Source organism: Euprymna scolopes, chromosome 32 (assembly GCF_053919585.1).
Source record: "Euprymna scolopes isolate OS-2025 chromosome 32, ASM5391958v1, whole genome shotgun sequence".
Classification (NCBI taxonomy): domain Eukaryota; kingdom Metazoa; phylum Mollusca; class Cephalopoda; order Sepiida; family Sepiolidae; genus Euprymna; species Euprymna scolopes.
This window is the reverse complement of record NC_136513.1, coordinates 68102891-68128518: the sequence shown is the minus strand read 5'-3', so window position 1 is coordinate 68128518 and position 25628 is coordinate 68102891. Positions and strand designations below refer to the sequence as shown.

Here is a 25628-nt window from a genome sequence, read left to right as displayed (position 1 = left end):
TCACTATCAGAAATTCAAGAAAAACGAAAATAATTACCAAAGTAATTCCGTACTTTTGCAAAACACACTTTAGGAAATGCTTTAAGTAGTGATTTTAATTAATGAAGTGTTCTGTTGTTTCCCTATTGGAACTGTAAATGCAGTGGAAAAAGTGAGATCATTTTATTATATAGAAGATAATTGTGTTCTCATAAGGTCCCCATATTGTATTAAATTCTATAATAGGTCTCTTTAGGTGAGCATTGTTGCTCAACATAAATGTTGCTTTTCCCCCCATATGTGATCAGCCACACCTGACTTTTCACACATTATCGTTTCCTGGTGTTCATGCTACCCACTAGGAGAAAGGCTAAAAAGCCTTAATTTTAGTGAATGACATGTCTCCCCTGTGTGTACATCCGTTGTGAAAATAATATCAACGGTGAGGATAGTAGTCTGAATAATCCAAATTATCAGTCCTCATCTCAAAATTTCGAAACATTAATACTTCTATCATTGGTTAAAAAGATTTGATTGCGGTTCCTTCTCTAAAAAATAATTCATTAATTTGTCTAACATCCATTCCTATACAAAACTAAACAAATGAGTAAATTCATTATTTTAAAAATTACATTTTTTAAGAAACGGATTTATTCTTATTCTGTTAATATGTAAAATATTCCATTCAATCGAATGCCATTAAGTTTAATTGACTCAATTAATTCCATTATTTAAATTGTATTTTTTTTTATTTGTATTGGAATTTCAATTTTAAGCATACAATTTAATTACTTTAAACGATACATTATGAAAATCGTTTGTATATATGTATATTTTTATATATGTAGTATAATTTTCGCCTTAATGGTCTATTGTGTATTGTGTGAGCTGATATTTAAGCAACATTAACACGACAACAACCAATCCAATGGCTTCCTCTATTTTCACCATGACATCCATCTGACATTTGTAAATTCGTTTTTGCGTACAAATTCAAAAGCCAATCCTGAACTTAAAATGAATGTCTTTTTAAAGGGCTTTTAAACTCGAACTCTTGCTTTATCATTTACAAATCAACTACAGAAAAATAAATGAATGATTCTATATTTTTTTACAGTTTACACTAAATCATCATCATCATCATCATCATGTTCAGTTTATATGTTTTGACCCTTTTAGAAATTGACCTCCTTACTAACTCTTCTCTCGCTAGGTCATTATTTATCCCTTAAGTCCATCCTTATCACCTCCTCTCATGTTTTCCTTGGCCTACCCTTCCAACTGACCCCTCTACATTGTTTGTTCTATATCTACTGTTATATAGTCTGGTTCTCTCTCTCTCTCTATATATATATATGTGTGTGTGTGTGTGTGTGTGTGTGTGTGTGTGTGTGTGTGTGTGTGTGTATTTCTTACATGTTATCATTATATATTACATGGGCTTGTGTATCGTCTAGTGGTGTCCATAACAGTGTCTTTGTCTTTTCTAATGAATGCGTAATGAACACGGAGTATAGAAATATTCATCATGTTCTGCATGTATATAAAATGTTTATTGTCAGTGCGGGCATTTCTTCACATTGTGAAGAAATGCCCGCACTCACAATGAACATTTTATATACATGCAGAACATGATGAATATTTCTATACAGTAGTTAACAACCGTGACACATAAACTATTATAGACAGCTTTTCTTACAATCAAACGGATAGCAATATGTCTGCTTGTCACAGACCAAAAGGCACACATACCTTCTTATTTGTTTAAACCACAAAAACCGCCATAACAACGAGTTATATTTTACATGGTCTTTATTACCTATTTGCAAAAACGTAAAAGAAGCTAGAAACACTTGGTGAACGTGTAACCAATGAATATATAGAAATACTTCTAAACAACTCGAATTTTTAGTCAGGTTTTAAACATGACCACAACTAGAATTTTTAGTCAGCTTCTAAGAATGCAGTTCAGAATGGAAAAATATGCACTGCATGAGATGAAGATGGGAAAACAACAATTGATGACATAGAATTACCCAATCGAGATGTGAGAACACATATCTAAGTATCACTAAATATGAAAATGATGGTAAGTACAGAATACTTGAGAACAAGAAAACTTTTGAAAACAAAGTTATATAGTAGAAACCTAATTAAAGGAATAAATACTATACTTATATCTATAGTAAAATACTTTGGACATTTTATAAATTGGACAAGACAAGAACTGGATCAAAAAAATAGGAAAATAATAACCATGCACAAAACACTGCATTTGATCGTTTTTGGAGTTAACTCTACACACATATCCATGCACTCAAAAGTTAACTCTACACACATATCCATGCACTCAAAAGTTAACTCTACACACATATCCATGCACTCAAAAGAAGCGAAATAAGAAATGTCCATTATTAAACTAAGATGAAACCCATTCTGCTAATTTAGGTGTGTGAAATAAGAATTAAACTTTAATGATTTAACATTAATGGTAAATATGAAAAATCTTCGTTTTTAAAGTAATTTCCATTCAATAATTATGTAAAGATTAAAGTAAAATACATTAGTTTCACCATCTTTGACTCATTTGATAAACACATAGTATTTGCGTTTGTTTAAAAATCAATATTTTTTTATATCTGAAAACATATACAGACAATAAAAACTATGCGCCAAATATATCTATAAAATATGATGTCTTTGTCTGATGGTGCAATTGAAAATAATACTCTATTTCAAAATCAAAAATAACTTTTCTTGAGTTAATTTTTATAGGAATTCAATAGTGCTACTAATTTTGTATTAGATGCTTTTATAATAATGTTGTGAATTTTGCATTAATGCTGGACACTCATAAACAACAAAGACGTTTTACTTTATTTTCTGAAATATAGAAATAAAAATTGTAATAGGTATTGAAGCAGTAGTACCACGACCACCGAGATATAGAAGGCCTGAAAAATGCCTGCTGGCAATGTAGGTAAGATTTTTCAAACTATCACTGTCGATACTATATGAGGGCATTTTTAAAAAGATTTAAAACATGTTAAAAAAGAAAATAAAAGGAACCCAATTCGATTAATAATGAAACTGAACTTTATTTAATATAAAATATAAATATTATGTAAAATTACGTAATTTTAAAGCAATATACAATCTAATCTATATATCTATAAAAGTGTGTGTGTGTGTGTGTGTGTGTGTGTGTGTGTGTGTGTGTGTGTGTGTGTGTGTGTGTGTGTGTGTGTACATTTCCCTACACAATATCTCTGTCAATTTTCAGTCTACAGTTGATCAGAAAATGACGTCACATTCACTAGCCTACTTTCTCGGTAGCCATGGTAGTACACAGAAGTTCTCATTCATTTCAGTCACTGCTGCGTTTGCGCGTGACTCATGATATAATATCCTTGGAAAATGTGATTGTGTGAAATAGTGAAAAAAATACAAATGTAAGAATGTGTAAGATGTGAATTCGTTTCTATACAACTAAACATTGGTTTAAATGCGGAAGAAAGATAGAGAGTTCTGCCGTCGATTTCAGTTGAAAGATGAAAATACTGTTGAAAGGAATGCTTCAAGTAGATATCTAAAAAAAAAACATGAAAAATATATATAATATGCTAACGTATTCCTTGTTCATACAAAATTATCACCGTTCACAAACATTGAACAAAAGAGGTAAGGGCCTCCAATAGTCATTGTTAATTAATTTGATATCACTAAATTAGAATAAATTCTGACTTTTCCTATTTTATAATATATTGTTCCAAGGTTGAATTCTGTCGTTCCATAGACTAAAACAGTACAATTTTAAAGAAATACATTTCAAAGAGTGGTTATATTATAGATTTGAAAAATATTTAGCTGACGATTACTTTTATGGAATAAGAAAGGGTCATATTTTTATTAATAATATTAACCTTGATATATATTATTAAGTATTATTATTATTTACAAGAAATTATACAGATTGATGTAGAAATCGCCATGGAATTTCCATGAGGTCCTACTAGTTGACAAATATTGTCTCCATTTCATCTTTTTTTAAACACTCTCTCTCTCTCTCTCTCTCTCCCTCTCTCTCTCTCTCTCTCTCTCTCTCTCATTATATGTTCAACTGAGCTCCAATCTCTAATTCTTTCTTGTAAAGCATTCACAGAAAGAACTCGCTTTATTACTAATGAGAAAAACTTTCACTTTTTCTTATGTGTGCCTAGTATCAAACGAAATGTCCACAAACGGAGCTTCTTTTCAAGGGCTTTCAATTACCCTGGGACTGCTTCCCTGCAGGTTACATCATCATCACCTTCAAATCGAAGATCAAGAGATTCCTGTTATGAACCGTCTCAACTGATAATTCCAGCTTAGTCCATTCCATAAATCTTTTTTAACCTCTCATAAGGCTCTTTATCTCAATTGACAACCATTCCACATCGTTAACCCTTGTCCTCGAATAATATTTGGCCTAGGTTAATGGTGATTCCTTTAGAAAAAAACAAAAAACAATAGCACTCCCTGGAAGCTTAAGCATTTTAGATTTGATAATGATAGATGATTTCTACAAACAGTTAATCATAATTTCAGAAAAACCTCAAATATCCAACTTGTTTTTGCTCCCTAAACATTTTAACATTTAATTGCATGATACAACAACGGCCAACATTTAGTCGGTAACCTTTTCAAAAAAGCAAATATTTTTTCAGGTCAAAATTAGTCGTACTCTAATTTTTCTAAGGTCAATAGTGGGTGGGTTAACAAACTTGTCTTACAAACCAGTTTCATTCTCATTATGGCCACCCAGATAATAAATAACAAAAGAATCAATGATGACAATGTGTGAAACTCATGATATTTTTCTATCCACCATATTGAACATTATGAACGTGGTAGCAGAAAATAAACTGCAAAATTATGTTTTTAAAATCTGCGACATTTGCATATATATATATATATATATATATATATATATATATATATATATATATATATATATGTGTGTGTGTGTGTGTGTGTGTGTGTGTGTGTGTGTATATATATATAGGGTGTTTTCGTTAAAATATATAGCTTAGATAAATGAAAAATCCTTCACACACACAAACACATGCATATATATATATATATATATATATATATATATATGTATAAATTTTCCATTTATCTAAGCTATATATTTTAACGAAAACACCCTATATATATATATATATATATATATATATATATATATATATATATAAACAGTAAATGTGCATGTGCGCCTGTGTGTTAATATTTAACCGATAAACTCTTAAACTACTGGTCACATAACACTGAAATTAACAGGAAATAATAATCATATATGAATGATAGTTTATAACAAGTAAAATATTTGTTTGGATGGAGCACTAAATGTTCTGTTTTCAATTTTCGCTGATGGCACCCAAGTCATTGTTTTTTAACTTTTGAAATCACTACTAAATATTAGGTACAATATAATATTCAATAGAGAATTGGCTCTGTAATAACAAATATGAAATCTGCATGAATTAAAGTATATTTAAACATATTTTATGGCTCGGCAAGGCCGTAACCTCCCTCTCCTACTAGTATATATATAAAATAGATACAATTTTCCCTTCTATAAAAAAATATTATAGCAATAAAAACAGACGCCACATATACATTCACTATGACCACATTACCTGCCAATATATGATGCATGTTTTTCGGTTATTATCCCTCAATTTAATTCAATATACTAAATATACTAAATAATTCCGAGGAGAATCACTCTCCCAAACAAGTCATACTTACAGGTATACTTCCTCAAGATACTTCCTCACTCATTATTATGTCCTCCTCTTATCTCAGTTTAAACCATTTATAAATGTCATAGGGTTCATATTACATGTGTTCGTGATTATTTTATTTTATCGTTTCGTTTTCTTAACAGTCGGCTAGTACTCATTCTTCCTTTCATTTAGTTTTTTTTTTTTTTTTTTTTTTTTTTGCTTCCAGCACTTTGATTCGCTGCCCAGATTCGTTCCACGGTTTAAGAGATTGCAATTTTTCGAACACATTCAGAATGATTTTACTAAAATTCAATATGGCTTCCCTCCTTATTCCGTTCGACAAAAACATAAAACCCTCCGCTTACCACACATAGCAATACGAAACAGACTTTCTAACTGCTTACCACAAACAATACGCACAGTTTTATTACTTTCTTTGAAGCATATATTACAAAACTGTTCATTTCCTCTGAATATATGACTTTTCATATCGACCAGAGTTACGAATTCTTTAACGCCTGTAAGTAAATGATGAAGTTGTTTTTCTCGCTGGCTGCTAGTCAGTTTCACATGAATACCAGCTTAACACTTTCACTGTTTTTCTCTACTAATCATTTACGTTGAAACCATTCTTTTTCTAAACTTTCTCAGTCATATCACAACAAAGACAGAAATACTGTGAGTTTGTTTTTTTTTCCGTATAACAAACGCAATAACTATGTTTCATATTATCCCTTGACGGGGATTCAATAAGATTGAGCATTAACCACAAATCGTTGCCAATATAATTTCTGTGTAACTTCTACCAAACTGTTGCAGTTACATTTCGCAACTAGTTATCATTAATCAGAAATGATTTCTCCAGGGTATTCATCGTAAGGCACAAACAAAAGTTGATGTAAATGTAAACCCAAATGGAACTTAATTTTAACTCATTTTTCTGTTAAAAATTATTCTTTGTCATTGCACTGTATTTTTTAAATATTTTTTATTTCCTTCACAGACAATGAATTGAAATTCTTGTCTTTATTTGACTCTTACGATTATTATGAACAACGCATGTACGTATGCACCTTACAAATAGCTACGCCATTTGAACGTTGCTTTAAAGGCATCCATGATGTAAAACAGAATATTAGTTTTGCATTTTCATTATTTTTTTTATGCTGAAATAATTTTTTTTATGAGAGTCACTGAATTCAATAACATTAATAATTACCTCAGTCTATGAGGATTTCTAAAATAAGGAAAGATTGGAAATAACGAAAAACAAGCAGTTTCAACATTTTAGAATACTTATTCCGGACATATTTATTGTTAACTCGGTCTAGGAGGACTTCTCAATGAAAGACAACAAAAATAGATACTGTATTTTAAAATACTATTTAATCTTTTTTTGTGTGGAAACTAGGGGCGCTTACTGCTCTTTTTATGGACAGCTCTGGGGGCTGACAATTTCATTTTTCATCATCTAGGAAGAAAAGTAATTCAAGTTGAAAGCAGGAATTACATTTTTTCCCATAACATTCTTAACTTAGCGCTTCGTAAAACAAAAGAATTACAATTTCACTAATTTACAAAACGAACATATTTCTTTACTAACGTTTTCTTTACTATTGCTCTGAAATAATACCAGTTCACAAGTGCATGCAAAAAACAAAAAACAAACAAGGTTCCAGGTGAATTTCCTCACTGAGGAGGAGTGCACACGTATGTACAAACATAAACAAATTTTAGCAATTCAATTAGTTTGCAATCTTTGCTCTGGAGAAGGGTCCTGCTATATAACTGAAAAAGTTGAAACAGTTATGTAAAGTTAAGTATATGTATATTTCTATGTACAGGATTAACGCCTTAACTAATAAACCGATCATTATAAATCTTAGAAAACTACTGCTAGATGTAAGGGATCGTAATGTGTGCTATATTTAGTTATATTCAAAGTGGATAAAAAAGGAAGTAGAATCTCTTCATGAAAATTAAGGTAACATCGATTTTTGTGAAATCTAAAGAATAAATATTAGATATCAATTAATAAATATTCCGAAAATTTCGGTTTCTTTGGAATATTTTAAAGAATTTACAAAGGGCACATTAAAAATTGAAACATTTTAAATCTGCATTAAAATTGATCCATAGTCATTAGACACCAATTAAGCAAGATTCTCCGAATTTCATTTTCTTGTTAAGAAGTTTTAAGTTTTAAATTTTAGACATTTCCTACAATACTAAATTATATAATGAATTTTAAATAAAATTGAAATGAAGGTTCCACGCAGACTGCTTAATATCATAATATCTTGATTTTAATCATAAGGCAACATAAAAGTGGTGCAAATTGGTTCTGTTCAAGGAATTAATTTTATCCATCCTGCGTCGAGTAGCCTTCTAGTTTGATATAAATTTACTTGACAACATAAAGTGTATGACGTCATTTAAGGTTTTCTTTAGTGCCCCCCTCCCACACTTCATAGATCACACTGTTTTTCAAATTCATTTCCACATTTAAATATGATGAGCACAAACATCAAATCAATCATCTTAAATCACGGATATCCATATATGTAAAAGAAAATCGTGTATCCAATCTTTGTCTTGATTACAGCATGTATATATATATATATATATATATATATTATATATATTATATATATATATATATATATATATATATATATATATATATATATATATATATATATACCTTTCTGGTACCTAAGGTACTTAAGCTTTTATGCATTTTTATTCTCATAGCATTATACGCTAGTTAACATGCCGCAGAATGGATCTTGTAATCTTAAACTTATTAATAGTTTTTCTTTTTAGATTTTATGATTTAATTCATCTCTTTTTTTTTTTTCATATATTAGAAATAGTACCGTATTATTTTACATTTTTTTTATTGGGGAAGTGGTATTATCGACTGGAGAGCCATGTATTAAACAGCTGTCCTGTTTTTAAATCTCCGAAACAGCTACATGGTAAGCAGCTGATGATCCCCGTTTTCTAATTACAAAATTTTAGCTAAGATTTTCTCTTTCCATCCTCATGTAGTTAAATTCTGTTTTAAAATTGAAGACTTTTGCGAAATCGGCTTATGCAAATGCTAAGTATTTCTATCTAACAGTTTTAGTAAATGCTTTTTTTTGTTGTTGTTGTTTTTCTTCCTCATATAAATGAGTTCTGTTTTGTCATCATAAACATTTTAAAAGTCGGATTATGTAGGTGCTAAGTCTGCGATAGATTAAAGTTAAACTATTTTTTTTTCGTTCCGGGAATTTAAACTGCATTCTTTATTTTTATTTTTGCATTTTTTTATTCAAAGCTTCTTTAGACTATATATATATATATATATATATATATATATGGAATGAGACATGTATGTGGGCACCACCAAATATTGGCAAGTTCCCCTTCCGCATCTATGAGTGATTATGCAAGAGTGAAACTTGGATTGAAGAGCTACCTACGTGCACGGTCGCTCAACATCAATCTAAAGAAATTGCAAACTTCTGTCAAGAAGTGGCATTCATCATTTGTGTGAGTGAATTTAGAGGAATGTGTACAAGAGAAGAATGTGTACTCACGAATGGGGGTGAATGGATGAGGGTATAAAAGCAGTTATATGAATGCATGCAAACTTGCGTTTGAATGGACACCTTCGTTCATGCTGATATTTGTATGCGCTTATTTCCTGCAGACTTCAGTATTTCTGCCTATCCAGCAAATTTTAAATGTCACATGTGACACCAAAATGGTAATAAATGATTAGTTTATACAACTTCCAAGAATATATATATGTGTGTGTGTGTGTGTGTGTGTGTGTGTGTGTGTGTGTGTATAATGTCAATTTTACGCATATATGTATATAATTATACATATATTATTATATATATATAATTATACATATGTATATATCTATTAAAGTGAGAATATGTGTGTATGAGGACACTTTTAAATCTATATACTCAACGAATGTTTTATCTATAGCCCTGAAATTTGGTATATAGAGTATTCAGACAAGTGCAAAACATTTTAATACGTTTTCATCCGGAAATGGGGTTGTTAAGATGTAAAAATTTAAAAATTGGTACGTGGGAGGCCACCGGACTTTTTTTTGTTTTCAACTGTTTTCAACTATTTCATGTTTCCATTTGTTTGTGCCGTCGTGAAATATGACAGCTTCCTTGTGTTAAGTGTGAGTTGGTTTACAAACACTCTTTAAAAGTCACGTCAAGCGGGTGTTATAGTAATTTTACTTGACTCACTGTTTAGGTTTCAGTCTCAGCTCGATTTACTTTTTTTTACTTACAAGAACTCTTTAAAAATAACATAATGCTTGCATGCACATGTCTCAGTTTCTTTCCGTTTTATTTACTTCGTTTTTTTAAATGAAATTTAACATTACATTTAATACCTACGGTATTTTTGTTTATAATAAATAAGAATTCTGCATTAATTAAAATATAATATTTATGCATATTTTACAACCGGGAAACGCCGGGCAGTCTGCTAGTATATATATATATATATATATATATGTATATGTATATATATGAAATAGAATGGGGGCGGAAGGACCTGAATACTCAACGTTTCGTCCGATTTATGTGGGCTTTTTCAAGAGGGATGGTCGCATAAATCGGGCGAAACATTGAGTATTCAGGTCTTTCCGCCTACATTCTATTTCATATCGTTGGATTTAATCCAGCTCAACAATCATATATATATATATATATATATATATATATATATATATATTCTCTATAATATAAAGCTGAACGCTGTGTGTGCGTGTGTGTGGTCACGAATAGGCTCCTATGTGGTTGACTATTTTAAAATACTGATTACATATAATGATAGAAGATGTATCGAGGATCAGGAATGGGTATGTTTGATCTGGAAGAACGGTTGTTCATAACAATTGTGGGGTCTGCATTCGCGCCTGGCCCCCAAAGTATGAAAATAAAAAATTAAAAAAAAAACGTTTACAAGGGTTTTTGATATAGATGTACATAAGAATACTTTGATAAGTATGTATCAACTTAAATAAGGATGGTATAATAAAATTGTGGGGTCTGCGTTCGCGCCTGTACTCCATGGAAATATGGCACAAACTTTAACAAAGACTTTTCATATCTATTTGCATAAGTATACTTTGATAATTATGTTTCAGTTTGAAGAAATATGGTATAATAAAATTATTGGGTGTTCGTTCGCGCCTGACCTCCATAGAATGTAAATATTTCACAAAGTTTAACAAGGTTTTTTAAAAAGCGTTAGGGTCCACAATAACAACTTAACTTTAATCTTAATTCACGTTAGCTTTTATTTATTTTTTTTAGTTAAATCATATTGTGTGGAATAAATTCACCTCATAAATTCACGTTCTTATTAAAGTGAAAGCAAAAAAAAAAGTCGGAACTTTAGACAATTCTCAACACAAATTTTGCATAACTGTTTTTTTTTCCTTCTCCACTTGCACGTGGCACTCTTTTGAAAATAGATAAATAGATAAATAATAAACAATAAGAACGTTACTTGTTATCGTGTCAAAAGAAGGAAAAAATCCTGCTCACGTGATTATGGGTCTTTTTAAAAACATTTGCATAACCTTTTTATTTTTATTTATATATCTGTTTAACCTTTTTTGTCAGTGTACTAGAAGGAATTCAGTTGATTACAACCCTTTCTGCATGTTCTTTACATTACAATAGTATAACCCTGAATCCGACGGCACAATACTACACCGTTCAATACTGTAAAACTGAAACGAAGCTGTCCTGCTTGAAAAGGGCGCCATTTTCCTCTTATTCATATTTATATCGATTCTTTGCTTTAAAAAACTAAAGTAATTACGCGTTTACTTTTTAATATCCCATTTTGCTGTTTCGGATTATTTTACTAAACTAAGTAAAGCTTCATTATTTTTCAAAACTGTTTTTGTTTCTTTGTTTATCGATATTTCGTCGATATTATTTAGTAAGAGTGTTTAGCAGAAAAGCGAACAAACGACTACCTGAAAAAAATAAATATACAAGAAATAAATGTTACCATAGCCAATAAAAGTTCAGTTTATATTTTTTTTGTTTTTTTTTAAATAGTTTTTAATGCTCTTTACTTGAAATAATTTCAGCGAACCGAAATTAAAACAAAATTTGAGGTGATGACTACTTAAATGAATTTTTATATAAACTACATATACCATAATCGAATATTCCTCAAGCACAAAATAACTGAAAACATTAAAATATGTTTATAAATATTCCTTACGTTGATGGAACTCTCTTAAATTGTTAACAAAGAATGCCCAGGTGCCCCTCCTTCAAATTGAAAAGGGAGCTCTCCATTTCAAAGTCGCTACCATTTTGATTTTTTTTTTAACCGGTTTGTGAAAATACAAACCAATGAACTTTTCTACCATAAAAGTAACTTTTATTTACTATGTTAACATTTGTTTCTTGTATATTCATATTATATATATATCATTTTCTCTTTGTAAGAAAACATCATTTTGTTGGTCACTCTTGGCTATGAATGGGAACAAAGTGGATACAAAAAAATATATTTTCGCAAAAATTATCTTTACTTTCATCATATTTCGCTGAGAGTAAAATTTTTGAGTATCAAAACCTATCTCTTTACAACCCCCACCTTTTCATAACCTATCATACTTTCATCAATCACAGTCCATTTTCTGTAGGCTGTTTTTGAACCCAGTCAATTACGGGTACTTCTGCTAGTATATATATATATATATATATATATATATATATATATATATATATATATATATATATTATACTTGTATATTTTGGCAGCAAGTCATATTATACTTATATATTATACTTATATATATTATACTTATATATTAAACATATATGTATATTATACATTTTATATATGATATATATATTATGCATGTTTATATATATATATATATATATATATATATATATATATATATATACGTAAATTATGCATATGCCTATATACATATTCGTATGTATATATATATATATATATATATATATATATATATATATATATATATATATATATACACGAGCAAACAGTTAATAAGACGTTTAAAAAAAACTCTTTGAAATGAGTTAAAACATATTTAATCTGAAAAAGGAAACACTACATAAGTGGATAGTCTTTAATCCGCTGAGTTTCGAAGAAATACTTTCCTTCTCATCAGAGGGTAGGAATTAGCAAAATGCAGGATCGGATTTTGCATGCAAAAGTATTTGATGAAATAACAAGTAAGTCAAAGATCTTACTTGATAACAAAAAAAGTGAAGCAGAGGGAATATGGTGGAAAAAAAAGGTGATTACACATGAATGGATAGTCTGGTGGAAGATAAATAATCCAGTGACGGTAAAATCCAAATATATAACTTAATATATATAGGTAAATTATGCATATACATATATACATATTCGTATATATATATATATATATATATATATATATATATATATATATATATACCAGTGGTGAAAAAACCGGACTAGAGTGCTCAATGTGTAGCCAGAGCAGTATATAGGAAATTTATTACTGTGAGTCCAGAATGAGTTTACAAGTTGTTTCAGCTAGGGGAAAATCCTCAAAAAGAAGAGAAAATATCCAACTAGCATCGTCAGAAGATGAAATATCCAACTAGCATCGTCAGAATTCATAGATGGACCTTCTATGTTCCATCTATGAATTCTGACGATGCTAGTTGGATATTTCCTCTTCATTTTGAGGATTTTCCCCTAGCTGAAACAATATGTAAACTCATTCTAGACTCACAATAATAAATTTCACATATATATATATATATATATATAATGTTTTTATTATTTCAACCTCGGGGATTTTTAGCCTAATCATCTCCAATTTGCAATGTTTTAATTCATATTTTGAAATAAAGAAAATTTGATTTTTAGACTTGTCTGGTCCGGAAATGGTTGATCATGTCCATATGTTTTGCTTAATTCGTTAACAGGTGTTTGTCCAATGATTATTTTTTTTATCTTATATTCCAGATTAAAGTAAATATTTCAAAAAGAAACTAAGGAATAGAAAAGATTTTATATATCTAAAAAAAAAATCTTTATTTTCCTCCCTCCCCCACACACACTCACTCTCTCTCTCTCTCTCTCTCTCTCTCTCTCTCTCTCTCTCTCTCTCTCCGTTTATTTCCGAAACTAAATAAAATGATCATCTGAAAATGATATTCTAATTAGGATAAACATAGAAGAAACGATCACTTAGATGTAAAACTGACAAAATCAAAAGGGGAAATTTTTATTTGTTGAGAGTGATTGAAATAATCTATAATTTTTACATTTTTACATTAATCTTGATATCTGATTGTTTTTTGTTGCTTTTTTTTGAGGGGGGGGGCTGTAGGTGAAAAAATATTTATGTCAAAATATAAACAGTAATAACTAATAAACATTTTCCTTTTTATTCATTTCAGGTTTTGGGCGTGATAACTGGGGAGAGGAACCTCGCAGGCAGAAGATAGAATTCATGAGTCCGACATCTTATTGGTATCAGTGTGGCGTTAACATACCTTAATTGAATGCAAGAACTGAAGGAACTTTTAAGACTAAATTATATGTCACTAAAATAAAAAAAAAAAGTATGTGACAAAGTCATATTTTGCCATGCAAAGACAATTTCAAAGACAATTCCAAAAAAAGCGTGGAAAATTCAACGGGAAAACCTAATCACTAAAATAAAAAAGGTTCAAAATTGAGAAAACAAAAAGTGAATGATTATAAAAAAAAAACAAACAATAATAGATTTAAAATGGATTCAAAATATTATATTATTCTATAAATGTACATATACTTGTTGGAGATATGAGAGGTGTGTGTGTAAGCGGTAATGTTTTGCCTGTATATAATTATGTGAATGAATTGAATATGTGTGTGTGTGCGCATGCACGCATGTGTGTGTAATTGTGAATTATGAATAAAAGTAATAATAACTATGAATCTATTTGTATACAGAAGTGACATCTGCTTAATGTATCTAAACACAGTTATCTGAAAAAATGATTTTGAAATATGGAAATCGTTTTGCAAATAATAGTAAAAATTCTATCTAGTCAGTTACATGTATGTATGCATGTGTGACATATATATATATATATATATATATATATATATATATATATATATATATATATATAATGTAATTACATGTGCTTATATTCTACGATTTTTACAGTTTAATTGCATTTTTTTATTCGTCAAAGAGAAATTAAAATGGACCAATACTTTTCTACCCAACAAACTTGGAATACAATGAAACTGCCACTCATAGAATATAAACTCATATAATATATTCGATCTATCGATATTAAGCACATCCACCTCAATGTTGACAACATGGCTGCACCTACCATAAGTGCCCTAACGTATTGATGATTGGAAATTGTTATGTGTGTGTGAAAGAGTTGGTATCAATGAAATTAAATTTCTGAAAAAAAAAAAATGAAACGGTTAATGTATGGAAGAAGCTGATAAGCATTAAAACAAAATAAGAATATTGGCACACAAGCATGTTTGCAACGTTCATGAGTTCTGATGTTTTGGCTTCATGAAGTGTTCATCATGCCGAGAAAAACTTGAATGAATATTTATGCTGGGAAATGTGGCTAAATGAGCGGAGAAATGAGACTGTTATGTGCTGATTACAGCCAGAAGGTGAATTTACTCCTTGAAATATATATATATATATATATATATATATATATATATATATATATATATATATATATATATATATATATATATATATATAAGATAATATATATACCGCTCCCCATTTGGAGGTACTAAATTGGTCAAAGGGAAAATTATTCCCAACTCGCATTTAGGTAAAAATGCATTTTTGTATAATTCATTCAAAAAATGTATAGTGAAAACAAAAACAAATTATATATATATATATATATATATATATATATATATATATATATATATATATTGCCCAAATCTCATGATGATTTCACCATAAAAATCGAAATGTCAGAAATCATAAATTCTTTAAATATGTGTGTGTCTCAATATGTTTAACTAATTTGTTTTCATGCTTATAAAATTTTATTTCCTTCATACATTCCATATACTAACGATTTCACACACATAAATAAAAGTTGTTTTACATGTAACCGTAGCCGCATCACCCCTTCATGACATACTTAAATAAAATTAAATAATGGAAGCATAAAAATTCAGATTAATTTGAATATTTGTTTATAAAATTCTAAATTTAATTAAATTTTATTTTCTTTAGAGAATATTAATTGAGTAAGGAATAATTATATCAATATTAATATTAATATTAAAATTAATTAATAATATTAATATTAATTAATTTGATCATTTCCTACTATAAAGTGGATATTACACACTACTTAACAAGTTTGACTGTTCAGCACTAAAATATAAATTTGTTAAGTTTTGGACTTTCATTCTAATCCGTTTGGAGTTCAATTGTCTGTTCAAAGTCATTTTCATTTTTCAAGTTTTTATCAGATATGATTTCTGCAGGCTATTGGAGTTATTCCACATTACTCCTTTATAATATTTATTGCTTTACATCAGAAAAGAAAAATAATTGAATTACATATTTGATGTAACTGTAAAGTTGATCATAAATAATAACATAATATACCAATTGATGCATTAAAACAACTTACAAATAAAAAAATAGGTATTACTTATTGTGTATATAACTTATATAGTTATATACGTTTCTATAGTTAATTTTTCATATATTATTGTATGTATGGGAATGAGGATCAGAAGATGGGTGTAAATATGTGTGTTTACATATATTTAAGCAATTTTGCATATATGTATACGTGATGGTTGCTAATGTTCCCTGGATTTTCTTGTTTCAGTATTTACATTTTAAATATTCCAAATGTAAACTGCAAGAAAGATTATGGAGAAAAAAAATGAATAACTTCTTGTATCTATGGGATTATCATATGACTGAAAAATTCCAGTTTTTGAAATAATTATTATTAAAATAATTTCAAAAGGAAACGAATCAGAAATTTTCCCAAAATTAACCTGCTCATTTTTTTATGTCTGTATTACAAAACAGCAGAACAAACAGTTACCAAATAATTTTTTCTTAAAAAAAGAAAAAGATATTATATAAAAAGCTTTAAATGCCTCAAATATTTGCCTTCCTCTCCAGAAAAAAGATAATCCCATACATATCGCAAAGGAAAAAAATTGAAAAATATCTATGGATTACTTTTCTTTTTAATTCGCATTCCATTGAACCCCACCCATTACATTAGTTTCAATCCATATATAACGCTGTTATTTATTTAATAAAATTTTAGCAATAATTCAGTATAATATATTAACCAACCAGAAGATTCCCATTATTTTATTTTTATTATATTAAAAACTAAAAAAGATTTTTTTACCATTTTCTATACCTATTTTTCTTCCTTTTTTAACATAGCAATTTATATATTAATTGCTTTCGAATAAATAGTTATAGTTAAAATTTAAAGAAAAAATTTTCTAACGAAATAATAATGAGTTAAATTGTGCAATTTTCTTTTGAAGTAGGTGTAACTTTCTTTAAAAATTATTATTTTAAGTATTATACAGTTTTGATTTAAACAAAATAGAGACTGGTTTTCTGATTTAACTTGTGTAGTTTAAAATCAAAGTAGTTAAAATTGGATAAGATTCTGAAATAAAATACATTTTAAAAACAATTGAATCATCCTGACTAATTGTATAAAAAGGGACCGAGTTATATACAAACTTATAAAAGAATACATTTCTGCATATTATAAATATATATAGTTGCTGCAATAAATCGCTTAATGAAAGTTTATTACAATGAAAACCTTGAATAGGAATTTATATTTTTCAAAATTTCTTGCAGCTAATTAAAACAAAAAATTATAAACTGATATAAAATTTAAAATATGGAATCATAAAATTGTATAGAAAAATGCTAAAATTGTTAAAAAGCAATGTTTTAATAAAACATAAAAAGCAATGAAAAATGTTCGATGCTTTTTTTTCTAAAGAAATTGAAAGATTTTTCATGGCAATATAAATAATTATCTGTAAGGCATGTTTTATAATATAAGATCATACAAATAAACAATACCCTCCCTTCAAAATTCTGTGTCCTTGAAATATTGTATATTTTTTAATGTTGTTTGTGTTTACTGGTTTGAATCTATCTTAAGAAAATCAATAAAATGACAATTAAGTATTTGAGTGGACACAACAAAAACTTTTATTTTTGACCATTATGAATCACTTTCTAATACTTTTTTGCAGACCTTATTTGGTCTGGCTGTTTTTAAACATATCACATCTTTATGCTTGTTCTTTAAACTGGGATCCTGGATATGACCTTAAACTATATTCGATGGTGAGGCCCCAGCTTGCGGGCTTTGGGGAGTGTGGAGCTACCCTTTAATTGCCATTGCTCCCAGGTCCACTCTGACCCGGAGTAGTAGTATCTGTTAGGGTCCCAACTATGGGTTAAATAGAAACCAACTTGAAAAACAAATATATTCTATTAAAAAATTTTTCTTCCAAATCACTGGATTCGGCATTAAATAACCTGAAACGGGTTGATACGCCGTAAAACAAAACCAACCAACCAACAACTTTAAACTAGATGTACCATTAATATGTAATTATACACTTCAGATTGATAACATAAGGTAAATATCAGCAATTGTATAGATATGTAGATGCTCCGTTTAAATATAATTCTATTTCATAATATAGCTTACTCTGCCTGGATAGAACTACATGATATTTTTTAATAAATTGTAATGAAATACGTTATTATAGTTTTATTAACATATTTCTGTAATTACAATTGAAAATTCAGTAGTCAAAATTTGATGTTTTAGTTTAAATGTTATTTAGGCTCGACTTTTAAAATCTCACAAGATAAATTTATATGCTTTTTTTTTTTATACAGTGATCACCACTTATCAAGGCCCGGAAGCCACTCAGGGATAAGGGTTATTGCAAGTACATTACGTTAGTGTTGAGATTTGATGAAGTGCTGGATATCCAAACCAACTTTTCTAAAGATATTATTATTTATATATGTTCACTTTTCAAAATTTGATTGAAATAATTTAGTTGTATCAACTTTGACTTTCAAGATCTAAGATCAAGATTCAAATAACGGAAAAAGTAAAGAAAAAATGCATCATGATTTACTAGTTTTGTAATAGCTTACAACTGAACATAAATCAGTAATGAACATAAATAGGTATTAGACATAAATAGGAGATTGCAATAGTAATTTCTGTAGAGTAAGATAATCATTGTCATTATTATAGATGTGATGATGATGATGATCATCATCATCATCACATCTATAATAATGACAATGATTATCTTACTCTACAGAAATTACTATCCATTAACGATCACATGTTGACCATTGGAATTCTGGGAAAGGCGAGAATGATAGGATTCTCGATAGAATTCTTCCAATACTTAAAACCGCCAAACAATAATTGAAATTTCAAAATGTTCCATCAAAGCTTATATAGTACAAATAATGAATTTCTTCCCATGTTTTTAAAACATTTGCAAACGAAAGCAAATTTGTTCAATAAGCTTATCTATTCAATGAGAGAGAACATTGGAATAGTGACATGAAATGATGGTAAATGATTTATATTTAAACAAGTGAGAATAACTAGCTTTCTTTTCAATTAGGTAACAAATAAGAATTACTGAAATAATATGAAAAGAGATTATGGTGTATTTAGTATTGAACACTTATACTTAGTATAGAACACTATGGAAGGAAGAATTCAAATTTGAGGGAAGAAAATAAATATCTTTAGCAATTGGGTATGTGTATATATTTAAATATTAGTATTTACAGGAGGATAAAAAAGATGAAGTGTAGTATCTTCTACTGACCTAAAGTCAAGGATCCTCTTGTGGTTTCAAGTATTTCCGAATATGAGTAACAGTAATTTTCCCACCCAGAGTGCTAGGATGGCCGACATCTGTGAAGATCATACCTCTAAGGTAAGTGGATCTGAGTCTGACAGATGAATCAGATGAAGCCTTTCTGGATGAGTCAGTTGCATTATATTAACTCATAGAAGCATGAAGAGACCAGGTTAACACAGATGTGATTATGAAATCTGGAGCAGTGGAGAGGAGATTCTAGCAGCATAAGATATGATGAATTGCCAACTGCTGTGGTAGTCTTCATTGCTCAAAAACAACATCTGGTGTGCTGCATATGCAATAGAGGCAGGTAAAAACGAAAATGGAAATGTCTGGTAACAAGAAATATTGGTAGATCATTGAATTAAAGAAGTAACTCTACAATATATTTCTGGACTGAGCATATAGAGTTTTGCTTTCAATCAGTCGATGTTTGTAGCTTTCAAAATAAAGACACATTGTTGTCTTATTAGTCAGTATCAACTAAGTATCAACCTCTTTGACTTAACATCTCTTTGAACAAAGCGTTACGGTTGTTGTTGCTGCAGATATATATGCAATAGGTGTGGACATTCCTAAAGAATTTCTTTTGAAATAGAAATCTTAGGAATTCCAACAAGTATCCAATAAGATTATTTAGTAAATTACCAATCATATGAATTAGATTTGGAAAAAAAAAAACGTAGGAAATATATTGTTAGTTGTCATTTCTGGCCCAAAAGGAAGACTGTATGGTAACCTTGCAAGTTATATTCCTGGTTCAATGCACAATATAAGTATGTGTTCACTTTTCAGGACGACCATAATATTTTTAGGTATGTATTGACTATGTTGCACAGCAATGCCATGATGATCATATTGTTATTTCATAAGATTTTCTCCTGAGTTGAACAAATGATGTCGATGGGTGGTTATTTCTTCTGATTCATCAGTGCTTTTTCAGGTGACCCAGTTTCAAATATTCGTTGTTGTTTTGAAACTGTGCAGAAATTAATGATTTTCGATGCATTTTGACTTTTAAGGTTCCCTCTCTATGTACAAAATTTTCTAGCTAACCATTAATTTTTATAGAAGATTGTGGATGAAATAGCAGATGTGTTGAATGTAATTTATTTGAAAATATTATGTAAAAGAAACAGCTAATTCTTGGACAAATTAACATGGATAAAAATAGCAATAAATGTTAAATGTTGAGTGGAGGAAGTACATCTACTAGTAGATATTAACTAATATGTGGAAGAGGTCGGATATGATGTCACAAATTCTTAGAATGTGAGAAAATAGTCATAGAGTCTTAGTTGAGACAAGACTTGCTAAAAATTAAGCAATGTGCTCAAAACATAAGTCTCTCTCTCTCTCTCTCTCTCTCTCTCTCTCTCTCTCTCTCTCTCTCTCTCTCTCCCAACCTCCCTTTTGACCTTTCAGCTATAAGATAAACATTTGGGAATAAATCTTTTATGTTTATAAGAACATGCTTGAATTAATTGAATAATGTCAAATGGCTTTTATAACAGCGAATAGAATTGGATGGAGACAACATACACATACATGATGACAATGGTCAGCAATGAAAATATAATTTAAATTGATTAATTAATTATTAAATGACCGTTTAGGATTAAACTAGCCTTGGTGCCCGGCGTTGCCCAGGTGTTTGGAGGTGTGTGTTGAGCAAAGAAAAGAAAAGTGGTAGTAGGCAGGAAGGCTTGAATCCGTACCGCGAAGGAAGAAAAGAAAATGTAAAAAAAAAAAAAACACATGACGTCTTTGCCATTGCGTCCATCGTCAAACTGGAAGTGATGTAGATTTAAATTAAGGCTAGATAATCGAAAAGAGGGGGTGGCTTTCGAAAATATTGGCGGAAAAAAGCGACCCCCTCCCTGTAGAAAAGTGTTCAGTTGAGGGTGAAGAAATGAATGTTTTTTGGCCAATTTTTCGATATTTCTCATCCGAAGGGTCGAGTTTCAAAATGATACCAATCTTGTGAAAATCTGTCACCTCTCTCGAAAGTTTTTGTGAGACATACATACATTTAAGCAGACTGGTGAGATTTATATTATAGACTAGCCTGGGTGTTTGGAGGTGTGTGTTGAGCAAAAAAAAAAAGTGTTAGTAGGCAGGCATGCTCGAATGCATGACACAAAGGCAGAAAAGAAAATGAAAGAAAATCTGACATTTTACTGCTACTCCATGATGTGACCAGAAGTTCGGAACCTTAAAATCAGGCAAAGTCAATCCAACTGATTCGATGACTTGCAAAAATGGCTCACAAAAAATCGACCCCCTCCTTATAGAAAACTGCTCAGTTGAGGGTGAAAGAATTAATATTTTGGGCAAATGTTTTATATATGTCGTCTGAAACATTGAGCTTCAAAATGATACCGATCTCGTGAAAATCCGTCGCCTGTGTCAAAATTTTTAGGCAGACATACATACATACATGATGATTGCAACGTCTTGTCAGACGAGTGCCACTTCCTCAGACACTTAAAGTCCATGAGCTCATAAATGAATTCCATCGCCACAGAACCATTTTAATAGACAAATGCCTGAGGGAGTATCTATACACAGATGATGTTACAGAGTCTTAGCTTTGTACGACAACTAAGTCTCTCTCTCGGTTCAAAATGTTGAGATCCAGCAACAAGCAAGAGCAAGATAACCAGCAACAAGTTACTGCAGACCAGCTTAATGCGGGTACTGGTCTCCCACTTTATGTTTTTTTTAAATCAGATTTGCTTCTCCTAGAAAAGTTGCCTTCACCACGGCTTACAGAAGCCCTCTCCACCCCAACACACACATACACACACAAAAACACACACGGTGCTAGTTGGCTGTTGACCCCGAAAAAGGGTTCATTCGCCCTTTGGAAGGTCTTGTTTTTAATCCTTCAGGGAGACTAGCCACCGTCCTCACCAAACAAGTCTGGTGGGGGAACCAGTTTAGTCGTCGGTGACCCGACTATGAGGCAGGTAGTACTGGATTACATGGTACCAGTAGCATATGACATGACCTGACATACATACATACATACCTTTAAACAAAAAGGTGAGATTTATATTATAGATGGTTACATGCGGTCGTGATGATGATATTACAAGAAAAGATGAATCATTTTAAATTTGCAATAGTCAATAGAAAAAGCTAAATAATTCATAAATTCTAAGGGAGAAAGTTCAACTTGTGATAATTTATATGCGTGCGTGTGTGTAAACTGATAGGATAAATGTCATTTATGGAAGAAATTCTGAAATGCTTTGACTTTTTTTATTTATTTTAATTTTATTTATTTGAAACATGCTATATTGTCACTGGAGTGTAAAAAGTTACTGTGGTAGGTACCATATTTATAAGCAGCAACCTGTTGGGGAGTTATGCAGCAAGATGTTTGTTCATATTAGATTTAAATTCATGCATATTAATACTGCTGGAAGAACAGAGAGCAGGAAAAGAAATTCCAAAGGCAAGCAGTTTGAAGAAAAAATTATTAGAGTAAAAAATCTTCCTGCATTTATTGTACTCTTCAGTTAATGAGATTTAGCAACTAGTCTAGTAGGGGAGGGGGGTGTATTAAGGAAAAGAAGTGCAATCAGTTCATTGGAACACATTCTATGGAAGTACTTATAAAACAAGCACAGGGATGCAACACTGCAATGATGTGACAGTAGCTGGATGATGGCAGACAATGCGAGAGCTATTAAATTAGAGCTATTTAAATAAATCATTAACAGTCAGTCTATGATCGTCTCTGATTGGTCACTGTTGATTTAATTTTAGACATTTGTTAAAGTTAGGCAGACACATGTCATAACATATGACGCACGGGAATTTTTTTAGCCAGTTTTATTTTTCTGTTTAAATAAAGTCACTTCTTACATATTCTCATGCTTGGGAAAAAATCATATTCTCATATTTTATGAGTGTTAATCCTTTTGGATGCTGTCCTGGATGTTGTAAGAAGTAGACATGTGTGTGTTGGATGCTGTAAGTAATAAACATATGGAGTTAATTTGTATGCTAATTTTTTACTATGCTTACATAGCTTTTAAAAACACTGCTGATATGAAAGTCATTAAAAAGAGAAAAAAAGACAATAGCAACAACATCTAAGAAGGAGATATTACGGAATGGATCAACACAACTTGAAACGGGAGAGAAAGCAGTTGCACGTAGATTTTAACATACACGCATAACTTGAGAATTATGTTCAAGATATGAAAAGGAGTCTCTTTGTGTTAAGGTTGTTTTTTTAATTTCTTCCTCTGCATGGTCTTTGTGCTGATCATATGTTTCAGAATTTTTTAGATGAGGATTGATAATGTGTTTTAGTTGGATTATTTGGCTACTGTTCTCATCTTGAAAATTATTTTCACAACATTTGGCTGATGTAATTTCCTACTTTTTTGTTGAATCTTCAAGTTGAACTCGAGAATCTGTGTTAATCAAATTTAGTTATCCATATTTGGTCAGTTGTAGTCTATTACCTGAAAGAAAAATGGTCACTAGTAAAAGGATGTCACTCACTGCCGAGTATGATGCTCAGATGCTTCTTCTGAGCTTATGGCTTTTGAATTAATTTGATGTCATTTGTTGGTGCATGTTATTATTCCAGGCTCAGGCTTATTTTACCTGCGATCTTGTCATATGAATAGTGGTTATCTATTCCATACGTAGAAATACTAAGCATTATCACATAGTTTTGAGATGTTTACAGTAAAGACTGTTGATCAGCATTTGTTTCAATTGACCATTAAGCGTTTCTGGATCTCTTTGCATGTATAGAACATAACTTTACCAAAGTTTGGTATATCATCAATTTTTTGTCTTTTCTTTTTATTTAGGGTTGGAAATATTTACATTTTTAGAAAGATAATTCTTTTGTTCTTTTATTTTTTTACATTTTTAGAAAGATAATTTCTTTTGTTCTTTTTTTTTTCAAACTAGCGGGGATGCCCAAGTGTTTGGAGGTGTGCGTTGAGCAATAAAAAAAAAAAAAAAGTGGTAGTAGACAGGCAGACTCAAACCCGTACCGTGAAGGAGGAAAAGAACTTGAAAAAAAAAGAGGATAGTGAATTAAATGAGTTGGTAATTAACTTTTGTCCGGGTGGAGGATATTGGCACATGGACGAAATAAAAAAAACTAAAAAAAATAGATAAGGAGAGAGAGGTGGGATCGAACTCAAAAACATAGGATAATTAATCTTCCGCACTAACCATTAGGCCAAAGTTGATTATGCATTCAATGAGTTGGTAATTAAGTTAAGAATCATAGGAATCACCACGAATCTTTTAAACTGGCTGGGGGCCAATTTAGCTTCCCGCTTTCTGTCATTTTAATTATTTGTTTCCCCATGAGATCGTTTTTAATGTGTGGGGAAAAGCAGCTCCCTTAAATAGGAGGCACTCTGGCAGTATCCAAATAAATAGTACTTGTCCCAGTGTGAAGGATTTCCATACATTGATCCAAAAACCAATTACAGAATAGACACTGCCCGGGTGAAGGCCAGGCATTGGCGTTTGCATTCAAATAGTTTTGCTGTATTTATACGAAAAAGACAAACAAACAGCCGACACGATGGCATGGTGAGAATTTTGTTTAACTCAATCAAAAAAAAACATAGAGATGATTTCCATTTGCGAATGCGAGATATTACAATCTGGGAAGTATGTGAAAACTTCTCGCAGAATCTAACCGACGCAACCTTTTATATAATAGACTAGCATGGGTGTCCGGTGTTGCCTGAGTGTTTGAAAAAAAAAGTGTTAGTAGGCAGGCAGGCTTGAACCTGTGAAGCGAAGGAGGAAAAGAAAGTAAAAGAAAACACAACATCTTACTGTTACGCTACGAAGCCATAGGAAGTGAAATGCGTTCAAATTTAGCGA

The 25628-nt window shown here is 30.4% G+C and overlaps 2 protein-coding genes across 2 annotated transcripts in view; one reads left to right on the top strand and one right to left on the bottom strand.

Annotated features, from left to right (window-relative positions):
- The window catches only part of LOC145256411 (uncharacterized), a 96640-nt gene extending 79427 nt beyond the window's left edge, over positions 1 to 17213 (top strand). Inside the window, exon 2 of the mRNA XM_080115278.1 lies at positions 14225 to 17213. Coding sequence (XP_079971404.1) covers positions 14225 to 14325 — 101 coding nt within the window. The 3' untranslated portion in view covers positions 14326 to 17213. The remainder of the gene's footprint in view (positions 1 to 14224) is intronic.
- Positions 1 to 25628, bottom strand: part of LOC145256408 (lipoxygenase homology domain-containing protein 1-like) — a 798046-nt gene that overhangs the window by 537566 nt on the left and 234852 nt on the right. The window lies entirely within an intron of this gene.